The following is a 14,891-nucleotide window of genomic DNA, read 5'->3' on the forward strand; positions in this document are numbered from 1 at the left end:
TTAGAGATTTCCTGCTGAGATCTGTCAGTGGCTTTTCTAAAACACGCATTTGTCATGTCATTCATGTCATTCCTCTGTCCAGAGCTTTTGATGTGTCCCTTCTGTCAGCTAAATAAAGTTCAAACTCCTTACGTTGACATCCAAGGCATTTGGGAGCCAAACGGGCGTAAAGGTAACTGACAGTCACGTGATAGTAGACACTCCGTATTGACCAAATGAAACGCTGGTCAGTGACTGAAACCGTGGCTTGTGTGGTCTAGATGGAATGGGGGAGTAAAGAGGGAGGGAGGATAGGAGAGAGGGCCCAAAGGACTGGAAGCTTCAACAAAACCACATGACAGAAGAGAGGGAAGAAAGGGAGAAGCCTCGATCAGATGAGAACAGTGGAGTTGAGACACAAGAGCTACCACAATTCCAGGAGACAGTGAGGCCCAGGGGAGTAGCTATGGGACCAGGTTTCTGGCGAGGTGAACGGTCAAAGGACCAGAGGAAGGAATTTTAGGTTAGGGTGTTCACTTTCCACATGGATCTTGAAGAAGGCCCGATGGGGGCAGGACTCTGCGTGCTAAGGACGCCAGGAGCCAAGGCTGCTGATAGGTGTGGAGCCGTGACAGCAGGGAAGCAAATGACTGCCACAGGGGAGCACAGGGTGTGGAGCAGGAGAATGAAAGGGGGAGTTCTGTCAGGGGAAAGTGTACTGGTGTGAAAGCAGCGGTACGGAATCAAGAAAATGCCAACACCATTGTACCTAGTGGGTGTCCAGAATCACAGTCCTAACTTGTAACTGTGCTGAATCCTGAACCTAAATTTCCTGCCACGAGGCTGACTGACATACAGGTGGGAGCTCAGAGTCTGAGTCATTGAGTGAGTCTAGTCACATGATAATTCCTGATGACACACAGCCCTAGTTTGTCCTCACAAAGAACAAGCGTCTACTGAGCCCTTGTTCCTTTATTTCTTGGGCAGGAAGTTCTCCAGTCTCATACAAGTACAGCAAAGGCTCCATGCCTAGCACTCAAATGTCAACTTGTTTTCTTCTTATACTATCTCCCAACTGCATGCATTCATCACATGATCTGTTTTTCCATGACATAAAGAGGAAAAGAGAGTAGGAGCAAAGACCTGCATTGAAGAGAGAGCCATCTTCTTCCTTCAGAGACAGAGAGGTAGGGGGAGTAATGAGGAAGACAAATCACTAGTCAGCAGAATCACAGAATCTTTTAGTTAAAAGGGTTCTCAGGGGGTCACCTTTGACATAATACAGAAACCCCCATAAACTACTGACTCTTTTTAGGTAGCTGTTTCTATACATAGGTGGTTTGGGGTATTAGAAAAGGTCGTCTTTTTCTCCACAGCCTCTCCAACACTTGTTACTGTTTGTCTTGTTGATGATAGCCATTCTGACTGGGGTGAGGTTTTTATTTGCATTTCTCTAATTAGTTGGTGGGAATGCAGACTGGTGCAGCTGCTATGGAAGGCAGTGTGGAGGTTCTTTAAAAAATTAAGAATAGAATTACCGTATGACCCAGCAATACCTCTCTTGGATATATGCCCAAAAAATCTGAAAACATTTATCTGTCAAGATATATGTGTCCAGTGTTCACTGCTTTATTTACAGTGGCCAAGACATGGAAATCAAAGTGTCCTTCGATACATGACTGGATAAAAAAGTTGTGGTATATATACACAATGGAATACTATTCTGCCATAAGAAAAAATAAAATAGTACCATTTGCGACAACATGTATGGACCTTGCGATTATGCTAAGCGAAATAAGTCAGACAGAAAAAACAGAGAACCATATGATTTCACTGATATGTGGTATATAAACCAAAAACAACAAAAGAACAAGACAAACAAATGAAGAAACAAAAACTCATAGAAACAGACAATAGTTTAGTGGTTACCAGAGGGCAAGGGGGGAGGGGGGAGGGAGATGAGAATAAGAGGGATTAAATATATGGTGACGGAAGGAGAACTGACTCTGGGTGGTGAACACACAATGTGATATATAAATGATGTAATACAGAATTGTATACTTGAAATCTATGTAACTTTACTAACAATTGTCTCCCCAATAAACTTTAATTACAAAAGAAAAAAGAAAAAAAGAAAAAGTCTTTATAACTAAAATCTTGATTCCTAACTGCCCATTCATGGCTTTTGGCTCTTTTCTCTGGAGAAGCACCACCAAATAAACTGTATCGCACTTACTGATGGTACAAAATACCATCAACTGTAAGGTGCATCATCACTGTGTGTAACAAAGAAGAAAAACCCTGTCAATAAATTGTAAGATGCCATTAAATGTAAGAAACACCCCGACTTCAAGCTGTACATACAGAATCAGTGTATTTCCTCCTCCACACAACAGTTCTTCAAATAGTTAAGGACAGCTTCCCTGGAACTCCACCTCAGTCTTTTCTCCATACTAACTGTTCCTAGAATAACACATTATTCACTCTTTAAAAATATTTTTAAAGACTCTAACACTTACAGAAAAGTTGGGAATATATAAAAACCTCTTCTCTTAAAACCATTCAAGAGTAAGTTACTGGCATGATGCCTCATCACCCCCAAATATTTAGTGTGTATTCTCCTACAAACAAAAAACCATTTATAAACAGAGTATAACCACCCATTTCGAGAAATCAACACTGAGGCATTACTGCTGTCCCATCTGCGAGTCTCCCCAGTCCCCCAGTCCCTCAGCAATGCCCTTTATGTCCAGACCGGACCAGGGATTGCACTCAGCCATCACGGTCGTTAGTCTGCGTCAGTCTGGGACAGTCGTTCAGAATTTCCTCCATGTTCATGACCTTGATACTTCTGAAGATTACAGAGCAGTTATTCTGTAGTATGTCCCTCATTCTGGATTTGTCTGGTGTTTCCTTGTGGCTGGGTCAGGTCATGTACCCCTAGCACAGCACAAGTGCTGCTCTGCTCTTTTCAGCATATGCTACCAGGTGGCACATCTGTGACATATCCCATTCCTGCTGAAGTTCACTTGGATCATAGTGATGTCCTCCGGGCATGTCCACTGTGAAGTCACTCTTTCCCGCTTTGTAATTAGGAAGTATTCTGTGGGGAGGTACTATGATAGACTAGGTAAATCAAACTTTCAATTTACTCTTTTACTTTTTAGATCAGCAGGAACTCATAGTTCCTGTTTTATTTAATGGGCTGAAATAATTATTAATACTATCAGTATTGATTTTGATGCTCAAATGCCAAAATGTGTTTGATAAAACATTGATCAGACATTTTCCATCCTGTTTTCTTTTGGACATCAGTTTTATTTAATGGGCTGAAATAATTATTAATACTATCAGTATTGATTTTGATGCTCAAATGCCAAAATGTGTTTGATAAAACATTGATCAGACATTTTCCATCCTGTTTTCTTTTGGACATCAGTTTTCCAATGTCTTTATGAACACAATAGTTCCAATATCAAAAGCAGCATGAGACTAACATCTCCCTACATTTGAAAGTTCTGTTCACCAGGGATACAGCCCAAGCTTTATTTTTTAGCAGCCGTGGCAGATGTTAGCATACATTCAGCTTATGATGGAAGGTTCCCAGGAGTCCTTCACTTGAACTGTTAGTTAAGACAGGTCTCCACAAACCCGTTACTAATTTTTGAACCCATTTGCAGGTGGACTTAATGAGTACTTTCTTTTTGTGGTTGTATGTGTTCCAAGATCCACCTAATTTTGTGTCATTTTCAAATTAAGATACTTACAAGTTTTTGATGCAAGAATTTTAAATGGCTGGGGGAAAAGGTTAAGTATAGAGTTAGGCATCCAACCAGAGAATATCTGAGAGGAAAGAAGCCTACATTGGCTTTCACACCAAGCACCTGAACTCTAAGCCTTCAAGTCTGTTATTTATATTTCAGAATCTATGTCTGAGAGCTCAGTGAATTGAACAATTACAAAAATGGACGGTGGGGGTCAGGTGTCTCTCTGTGGGAGGGGAAATTTACAGATAAGCAAGGGGAAGAGGCTAGAATGATCCCTGTGGTAATGGATTCGAGTTGAAGGCATTAGTGTGAACTTATTATTAGTGTAATATAGATACAGATAGTTACATATAGTAATACTTACCGATGTGTATACACAGGCGTCAGTATACGCACATGAGGTGTGATCCAACAATAATGGTGAATGTTTAAATAAAAAATAAATTTATTACAGTAAAAGGCACATTGCCATTAATCCCCCTCAAAATACTCCCCCTCACTTGAGACCTACTTATCCCATCGTTCTTACCATTTTCTGAAGCAGTACTGGGAGTTCTCTTTTGTGAATGTCTTTAGTTGCGCTGTCGTGGCTGCCTCGATGTCCTGAATCGATTCAAAACGTTTACCTTTCATGTCATTTTGAGTCTGGGGAACAACCAGAAGTTGCAGTGCCAGACCTGGGGAATAAGCTGGATGACAACACACCGTAACGTTTTTATTTGACAGAAATTGCTATAACAGAAGTGGTGTGACACAGAGCCTTTCCATTGCGATCGCAAAATACGGTGAATGCTGCTGCCGAGTGCCATCCAATGAAAAGGCAGGGATCTTCAATACGGGAAGCACCGCATCGAACCTTAGTAACAGTGTGTGACAAGTTTCAACTTGTTTGGTGCAGTCAGTCGGGTGTGAGCTATGGCTGAGAGAAAGTGTGTTCTAAAGTGTGCGGTAAATCACCTTCCATCATGACAACACTCCATGTCACACATCACTTCCGGTACGGCAATTTCTGTCAAAAACATTACAGTGTGTCCTCATCCACCTTATTCACCAGATCTGGCACCGTGCAACTTCTGGCTCTTCCCCAAAGTCAAAATGATTCGAGGCAGCCACAGTAGCACAACTAAAGACACTCATGAAAGAGGACTTCCAGAACTGCTTCAGAAAGTGGCAAGAATGATGGGATAAGGGTGTCTGAAGTGAGGGGGAGCATTTTGAGGGGGATTAATGGCAATGTGTCTTTTACTGTAATAAATTTTTTTTAAACATTCACCACATTGTTTGATCACACCTCATATATTTTCATGCTCCCTCAGCTGAGAGGGCCAAGAAGCAACAAAACCTGAACAATAACCAGTATACCCAATGCCCAGATTTCTAATATCATTCTCCAATAAATACAAACCAGGGTTCCTTGGAGAGATCGCTGATTCCAGGACTGGGACAGGAAATATAGACAAGAGCCTGGAGCATCTTATGGCACCAGAAAGTAAGGAAGTGCTCAAAAGGCAAAACAAACCAAAAACCAACCCCCACGGTAATGGGGGGGTGTCAAAGGACACAGTAGCCAGCTGAGAGAGCTCCCACTGGCCAAAGCTGGAACAATTTGAGAAACAAAATAAACAAAGTGTATTGTATTATAACACAGAGCATAAAATAAATATCCACGATTCCATACTGATAGAAGTGACTGAGTAAATTAATAAATGAAGAAGAGACAAATCACCAATGCAGAGTAATTCCAAGTGAGTCCGTACTATTCCGCCCTCAGGATGGAGCCTAACTCCCTGTGCCAAGGGACCTTCTCCCAAAGATACTGGGTGGACAGAGCAGAGAAGCCTGACAAACACCATCTCAGTCAGATGACCGTTCATGTGGGCAGTCAGTACGTGTCCTGGATACACTGTGATGAGAATGGCACCACACCTCTGTGGTCTTTCTCCCCTAAACCCATATGCTCAGTCTAATCATGAGAAAAACATCAAACTAGTCCCAACTGAGGGACATTCTACAAAACAACTGAACAACAGACCTCAACATGGTCAAGGTCATCAAAAACAAGACAAGTCTGAGAAACCGTCACAGCCAAGGGCAGCCTAGGGAGACCCAGGATTACACGTGATGTGGATCCTGGATGAGATCCCGGCACAAAAAGGACTTTGGATAAAAACTAAGGAAACCGAATAAAGTATGGACTTCAGGTAATAATAACGCCTCAATTTGGTTCATTAATTACGACAAACGTACCAGACTAATGTGAGATGTTAGAAACAGGAGAAACTGGGCAGAGTCCATGGGAATTCTTTGTATTATCCTTGCAATTTTTCTATTAATGCAAAACTGTTCTAAAAAAATAAAGTTTACTTAAAAAAACCTCGGTATATAAAAGGAACAACTTCTCATTAGAAAAAAATGAGGCTAGAAAACAAACATTTTAAAAGTGCTGAAAGGAAAATACCATCAATCCAGAATTCTGTATTTATGCTCTTGAAAAATGATGGTGAAAAAAGACATTTTCAGATAAATGAATGAGAGGATTCATCATTAGCAGATCTGCACAGCAAGAAATGATAAAACAAAAAAAATGATCTGGGTTGAAAGGGCAACGACAACAAATGGAACTCAGACCTGCAGAAAGGAATAAAGAACTCCAGAAATGTTAACAAGTGGGTAAAAGTAACAGCCTATCCATCCCCCTCACCACTGAGGGACCCCTTTTCATTCCTCCTCTAAAGCGTAGGCTCAGAGTTTGACAGAGGGTCTCAACAGGGGCAGAAACGCCCTCTTAGGAAGTGTCTGTCTGGAATCTCCAGGTATTATACTGGAACAAACATGGAGAGGGGCTACCGGCAGTTAGTAGGCAGGGGCCTGGGAGGCTAATCATTCTGTAATGCAACAGTCCTGCAGCGCAAAGAATTATCCTGCCCCAAATCCCCCTTATCTGCACCCCCTAGAGAAAAACCTGAACTGAGCACTGTAAGGCACCAATCAAAGGGTGAGGGAGTCCCACCAGATCCCTAACCCGCAGCAACGCTGCTTCATCTTCCTTAGCAGCTGTGCCTGTGGGAGGAACTCTGAGCTTGCAGCTCTGAGGCCAGAGTCACTATCATAGAAACAGATATTAAGTAAAAAAAGTCTTTCAGCTTGTAACCTATAGAACTGATTTCTAAACCCTTGTAGATTCTTTATGTTGCATTAGCTCCCTTCTCTTCTGCTGCTGGCGAGGAAAGGATAAGCATGAGAAAGACAAAAAGGCAAATTAAGCGAAGAGCTCCAACAACCGACTCAGGATTGCATAGAGCCTGCAGTATCTAAGTCAGACAGGAAGCTAGCAGAAAAATTATCTCAAGTGTCTGACAGAGGGAGGGGCTCTCGAGTTCCACCTAAGATTTACAGAATTAAAGGAAAAATTCAGAGCTTATAAAAGGTTTTAAAACAGAATCACCAGCAGTTATTTTTAAAAAGCTATTTTTTAAAAGTAACTGCCTAAGTGTTTCGGTTTTAGATTTCTTTTGGATAACGATGAATTTTTAAAATGATGTATATATTTAGAAAAAACTCACAAAGAAGATATACAAGTACTTGCAAACTAAGGCAAAAAGATACATACAATTTAAAGTCATTTCCTGCCCATAGCAGTACACTTAAACTGTAGGCTTCATCTTTTCTGAGGTAATTAAATCCATATTTAATTAGAACCTAAAAACATTAAACAGTAAAACAATAGCATGACTACTATGTGATTCATTTTTTTGATTGGTTTTTAGAATAAAGGTAATAGATTTATAGCAAGTGGCCCAATTTATTGATATTTAAAAGTATTTCGCAAGGTGTGATTTATCTTGTTTTCATTGTGATTTTTATATTCACAAAGTAAACATTCTACATTTTACAGATAATAAATATAGAGCTACACAAGTTTTCTATTTTTAAGAGAATAAAATGGAAAAAAGGTGAAAAGGCATTCAACTTAATTCTGTTCAATCAACAAAGGAAGAATAAAAAGCATTTGATACTGACTAATAAAATGACCGAAAACAAACATTATTATTTGGTTACATGTTTATCTAAATTACCTCACCTTCCTTTTAACAACGGAAAGTAGCTCCAGATTCTTAACAACATACAAATAAAACTATTAAAGAGGTTTTCAATTTGACACAATTTAACACTGTTAAACAATAACAGTAAAGTCTATATAAATTTTTTAAAACCAGGAAAATAAATCCTTAACTTTCAGACAAATGTCCATTATTTTAAACTACCCAAGAGCCCATAACTTCCCCTTTATACTACCACATATCCGCTAACTACATTACAAAGAACTCATTCTGCTAACTAGAGGTAACAAATAAAACCGCAAATTGACCGGTCTTTCCTGTCAATGATGTCATAGACGCTGCATTGGGAAAATGTCCTTCAGTCACCAGATGAAGGACGTCGATTAGAACAAACATGAACAAGCTCTTGAAACATCAATGATGAGGCAAGAAAACAAAATACTTATACTCAATAATGTAGAGTGTTAACATGTGTCCTTAAATTGAAAGAAAGCTTGACAAAACTAAATGTCTTCATGAAATCATTTCAATGCGGCACACTTATTTTGTTCCAGGCATTTTGTTGCCCACTGCAGAGAATAGAAAGGTAAGACACAAACTTCTCTTAAAGACACCTGCAGGACTTTTCCTACTGCTAGTCAAGTATGCAAATAACAACAATAACAATATAAAAGGAAAAGGACAATACTGTCAAAGAGGTAGAAAAAGGTGCTCTGAAGACTGCAGGAGACTGGGATTGTTAATTCACTGAGGGAGTGATCCAGGAGTCTTTTTTCAACTCTCACCAGTGTATCAGTGCATATTAGAATGCAGAGCATAAAGCTTTCTTTACTCAAATGAAGGGTGGGCAGAACCACCATGTGAGCAAAGGAGGGCAAAACAGGAATCTTTAGGTCGATCCCTGGAGACCTGGAGTTACAGGTTGGGGGGGTATCTAGTGGCTCTGATGCATGGTCCTCACCCCTCCCGTGGGCAGGACCATCCTACAGGGAGAGAAGAGCAGCTGTGACACAATAATGAGCCAGGAAAGCAAGCAGTTCTCAGCACACAGATTTTCCGCTGCTGTCCCCCACACCAGGGACTCATGGCCTGCCACAGAATTAGACTAGAGTCTCACAAGAGGCCTTCCCATTCAGGAGGCAACTTGGCCTATGTCACAGAGGAAGTCGGTGGAAAATCTGGGATTAAAGCCTAGGTTTCCTGTCTTACTTCCTTGTTTCTCGAAGCAAGATCTGCAGACCAGAGTGGCACAGCATCATCTGGAAACTTGTTAAAAGTAGACTCTCCGGCTGTACCCCAGACCTACTGAATCAGAATCTGCAGTTTAACGAGATTCCCAGGTGATATATATGCATATTAAAGTTCGAAAAGTACTCTATGATTCTAGGTATGAAATTAATAAACTACAATGTGTAAGTTCTTACTTTCCCATATTATTCTCTTTAATTTTCTATGTATGTAATTATAACATAAAACCATTTCCTATTGCTAAAACTACTCCAAAAAAAAAGGTCTATTAAAAAGCAAAAACCAAAAGAAAGCTTGTATCACAGTGCCGGGCACATATATAGTAAGTGCTCAATAAGTTGCAACTATTGTTATTAAAACAGTTACATTAGAAGTATCCTAAATGCTGCCACAAAAAATGAATAATACTGTTCCTCCTGCAATTCTGTTAATTACTAAGTCAGTTTCAACACTCATCCTGACAAGATAAAAGCATCTTCTCAAACAGGTAAGCCTTGAGAATCCATGATATACCTGGACGAATGATTCTAAATCTAATACAATATTTTTTAAAGTTACCAAGCAAAATGTAGAAATGTAAAATGATGAAGGATTCAATCACAGCCACTTACTTAGTAAGCGCAAGTTTTAACAGGCCCTTCTGGTCATTATTTAACAAAAGGAAACAAATTTAGCTAAGGGGAAAAGACATGCATCTCAACAAACAAATGGTAACACCAAATATACACATAACCACAGAATTAGGTTGAAAATGGTATGGTTTCAGTGGAGGTGGAATGCCTACCTATGAGGCAATAGCTTCTAGGAGGAAAAACAAATCTGTAACTTTTTTTTGTTTACCTGGATGAGTCATGGTGACTGGCTCCTCTTTGGACTTATTATTGTAGATGACTACAGCGACTGCATTGTGGAAAGCAGCCCGGGATATTTTCTCTTTAAATGTGCAGTTTCCCCTCTGCAGCAAGGCAATCCACTGTTTGATATTAGGAGGGACCAGGAACCGTGTTTGAGGGTCACAGCCCAGATGATCAGCAACTAAATGAGAGAAAAAAATACATTCATTTTTTCTCAAGTAGATAAATAAAATCAATCAAGTCTTGATCACAGTGCTCAGTGCTCTCTGAACACTACACAGCTCTACAGCACATCACTGCCCGCAGAGCTGTGAATACCTCCAACCAAGGACCTTACAATGAGGCTGAATCCTTATCTGTACAGGGAGAGAGACTCCTGTAATGCAAATTAAAATAGTGAAAAGTTCTGTTAAACTTTACAGATTGACAAAAATAAAGAAGACTGTAATATCCAGGGCAGGCTGGTGAGAGAGGAGGAAGAAAAGGCAAACACGAAACCCCGTGGGCCCCGGAGATTGATCCTCCCCCGACTTTTGCTCATTCATTTGTACCTCCCACCACCTCCACACAGGACTGGTTTCGCCTGGGGTAAATTAGGAAGCCAAGCTAATCTTTGGTTCAATTACCAAGTGGTCTTGTTCAAATTCAAGCATGCTTGAACAAATTTCTTCATAAGTGTCTAAAGAAATTAGAAAAGTTCCCTTTTGGCCTATATTTGAAAGTTTAAATAGCCAAAGTAACACAAAATCAGGAGAAACAGGTTATTCCTCTAATTTATGTTTCTCGGTAAAAATTACAATTCATTAGGATACATACATACATTTATAATATCCACCTAACAAGATGCACCAAGGCTATCCCTTGGGGCCACAAATTACACGGCTACTGTCCTAGATTTGGGGGGACAGCTTGTTTGAAATACCCTCAAATACATTTGAATCGGCTAGGACAAACTCTGCAATTTTGGATTCTGCAGATATGGTCATCCTAGCTCTGACTCCCTTTGCAAATCTTAAGAAGCTGCCTTGGCTGCGCTTCCTATTCCTCATCCTTACGTTTCTAACAGGTTAAAATGAAAGGCAGGGCAGTCCAGAAGGAGCAAGAAGTCACCGTGGCTAAGTGTGAAGACCGCCAGCCCACAATGCCAGAGGACAGCGGTCCCTATGCCTCTCTGGGGTCAGTCACTGCTTACCGTGCAGGCGTGGGGTGGGGTGGGTGTGTGTGGGGGGGACGACACAGCACAGAAGGGCAACACTGGAAGCAAATAAATAACAAAAACATTCAATAACTATTAATCAATAATAAAATTTGAAAAAAAGACCCCACCAGTGGGGAAATGTCTGCTTTCCAACACACCTGAAAACACACTGCTTAGTGAAAGAAAAGTTTAAATTAAACTGTAAAATGTAGAGATATCACTAACTTTCGAGAAATGTCACATGTATCATTTCTACTTAAATATCTTTCCCCCAATTCTCTAATTATTGTGGGAGCACATTTGCTCCTAGAGGCCTCCTAATACACAGGAAACGGGAGAGAAGTGATTCCAGAATGTCGGGCCTGCACTGTCCACACCTATGACTCACCTTACACAAAAAAGCCCATCCCGACTTTGTCTACCATGTAAAGACACAGACAAGACAGTGTGAACCTGAAGTCGTGAAACAGACTGTTTACTTTCAGTGAAACATTTCAGATTACGGTGTTTTAAAATGTAAGCACTCAGACGATGTGTTAAGATAACCTCATCGCCTCAGGAAAACTTCCAATACTGCATCCAAATAGGGAGCAAACAACTGGTTTTCAGAGTTTCATTGTGATTTTTCAGCACACAATGCTGCACAAACCTTCAAGAAAATGCAGAATCAAGACAAATCTACAGAGATTTATGCGCTGGTCTTCTGTGACTCACTCGTTTTTCTGACCTCCCTGTGATCTCATGTGAGTTCAGTGTGGTAAAGAGGAACACAGGTATGGACCAAAGATTTGGGTCCAAATTCTAGATCAACTACTTACTAGCTGAACAACTGTCACAGGCTCAGTTCTCTAACTTTCAATTTTTACTTACTCATAAAGATTGAAATAAAACTCTTATCTCCTAAGAGTTACATATGTGAAAAAGTCTATAATAATTCCTCAACTCTGGGGTACTTCAAACATTCTTCCTTCCCTTCCGTTTTACGGGAGTTACCCTACCTTGCCCTAGTGACCCAGTCTCGTGCCATGGCGCCTCTGTGCCAGCGGACATGCAATCCACCCACAGCTTGGCAGCACACTCCTCCCGCCCCCCCCACAGTTCCCGAGTCTCATCCTCGCTCCCTGCTGCTGACAGTGTCACTGTCCACTTAGAAGAACAGCAGTTCAATAACAGTCACAACGTACAGACTGAAAAGCCACAGCAAGGGGTGCAACCACACAGCACATTCTCTCTCTTAAAGGAACTCCCACCCGATAAGAACAGATTCTATGAAAACTGCATGATCAAAACAAATTCCCACAAAAGACTGTCTGAGCAAAAGCATGTCCCTGATCCCCCAAACTCACCCAAGCCACCACACATAAGTCTCTGAAAACATTTATACCAGTAAGAATATGCAATGATAAGCAAGAATAAGGTATTCAAGTTCCTGTTCAAGGAAGCAGTTTTTGAAAAAGACAATAAGGGATTTTCATAATCACTTAACACTGCAGGATGCCTATTTTATCTATTAATTCCTTCCTGTAATTAAAAGTAACTTGGAAAATGAAAATAATGTTAACAGCTCTAAAACAACTTCCCAAGAGGACTGATGGCTGGTGATTAAGTGGCACTACTTCAGAATTTAGTACCAGTTGTTTTCACCTGAAGTAATTTATTAAGTGAAGACACAGTATAGCACAACATATCTATATAATTATGAGCCATAAATTTTGTCAGTAGCAATTTTGCTCAAACTCAAAATCATTTTACTTCCATTTTTTGTTGGTTTTTTACTGCCAAACTCAGAAAAGGGCATCACCCTGACTTCTTTGCATTTACTAGTCAGGGTGTCAGGAAAAACTTATTACAAGTTATCATGAAAATGTGAGATTATATAAAATATTGTACAGTAATACCTTACAATTTCGTCAATTACATCCAATAAAGCTGAAAAACTGTATTACAGTGAAACGTAACTTCAATATTTTTTTCTGTATGGCCTTTCCTGTTGAGTCCACCGACAGTAATGACACTTTTTATTTATTCCTTGACTGGAACCAAACAATTCTCAACAGGAACAATTATGGAACTCTCACCTCCATGAACATTAACTTAGGTGTTCAGTAACATACTAAGTACCACAAAAAAATACAGTGGAACCCAACACCTAGGTCTTGAATCTTACAGAACCTCTAATCGTGTGGAGGAGGCCTGCCTGGCAGAAATGAAATCAACCAGGTGGTGTAAAACACCAACAGGAAGAGTGCTTAGAAACAGGAAAAAGAGCGACATATGAATGGTAAAGGAACCTACATGAATCCCTGGAAAATTGCTCAAGCAGAAAGGAGGGAACTGCAAAAATGAATAGCTAAGAACTTAGTGCAAAGATTAATCCCTTCTCATAAACTCTTGTGGAAATCAAGTAAGATGATATATCCCCAAGGCTAAGACACTATGCAAATTTAGTATAATGACGTTCTGAAAGGAAGAGCCCAACTGCACGGGAAAAGAGGAAGACTATTCTGGCAAAGAATATGTAAACATTTAAAGAGTTCTGTGAGGGAATAAGTGAAAAAATAAAATCTCTCTTCCCCAGCCCATTAGCCTGAAAGTCACCCTTTTGATTCATCTGACTTCATAGGAGCTCTGACAATTAAGTTCACGAAATTGTTGCAATGATGTTACTAACCTATTTTTATGTCAGAGGGATTACTCATTATGAATCTGTACCAAATGGACAGTTAACCAAGTTCACTACTTGGAAGTGCTGAAAAGGCTCCGTGAAAATGTTAGATGACCTGAACTTTTCAGCAACAATTCATGGCTCCTGCATCACAACAATGCACCAGCTCATACGGCACTGTCTGTGAGGGAGTTTTTAGCCAGGAAACAAGTAACTGTATTGAAACACCCTCCCTACTCACCTGATCTGGCCCCCAATGACTTTATTTTGATGACATTCAGGATGTGAAGGGTAATATGACGACAGCTCTGATGGCCATTCCAGAAAGAGTTCCAAAATTGCTTTGAAGGGTGGAACTAGGAGCTGGCGCCAGTGCATAGCTTCCCAAGGGGAGGACTTCGAAGGTGGCCATAGTGATATTTAGCAATGAGGTGTGGAGCACTTTTTCTAGGATGAGTGGGTGAACTTAATTGTCCGACCTCATAAGACCTCATCTTTTCAAAATGCAAACGCCCCACCTAGTAAGCAGCAGTCACCACATTACTGTGGGGGTGGTATTTCCTTCCATGCGCAGAGAATCATCAACCTGCTGCCACTGTAGGGCTGACGCGGGGCTGGAGCGCATAGTGGAAGGTCACTGATGTGTCCTGGGGCCAGCGCAATGCCTCTCACTCTCGGAGACTGTGTGTCTTGTTTCCCCTGCCTGAGATGCCAATCTCACCACTCCTTTGCCAACCACCTCCGAAGCTTCAGGGTTCCGCTAGTGTGTCTTCTCAGGCCGCCTAATGCCGAGCTGGGTGCTGCTGTGTTCACATCTCCACAGCACCCAAGCTTACGTGAGCACTGATCAGATTGTATTAGCAACGGGTGTTTATTCCGAGCATCTCCTCCAACATGGCTGGCACATTCCGTGTTTCCCCGAAAATAAGCCCTAGCCACATCATCAGCTCTAATGCGTCTTGTGGAGCAAAAATTAATATAAGACCGGGTCAAAAGGTCTTATTTTCAGGGAACCATGGTAGTAGGTGCTTAGCCTACCTGATAAAGGGAGGAAAGGGAAAACCGACAGAGGGAGATTAAGCAAGAACGAATATAAAGAAAAAGCTTGTGCCAGTGACC

At 40.8% G+C, this 14,891-nt stretch overlaps 1 protein-coding gene across 3 annotated transcripts in view; it reads right to left on the reverse strand.

Moving 5' to 3' along the window:
- RNF130 (ring finger protein 130) overlaps positions 1-14,891 on the reverse strand; it is a 114,142-nt gene that overhangs the window by 78,697 nt on the left and 20,554 nt on the right. For all 3 annotated transcript variants that reach the window (XM_081035853.1, XM_081035852.1, XM_081035854.1), the window contains exon 2: positions 9,896-10,090. In XM_081035853.1, the coding sequence (XP_080891979.1) occupies positions 9,896-10,090 (195 nt within the window). The remainder of the gene's footprint in view (positions 1-9,895; positions 10,091-14,891) is intronic.

The sequence above is a fragment of the Rhinolophus hipposideros genome (genome assembly GCF_964194185.1).
Source record: "Rhinolophus hipposideros genome assembly, chromosome: 23".
NCBI lineage: Eukaryota > Metazoa > Chordata > Mammalia > Chiroptera > Rhinolophidae > Rhinolophus > Rhinolophus hipposideros.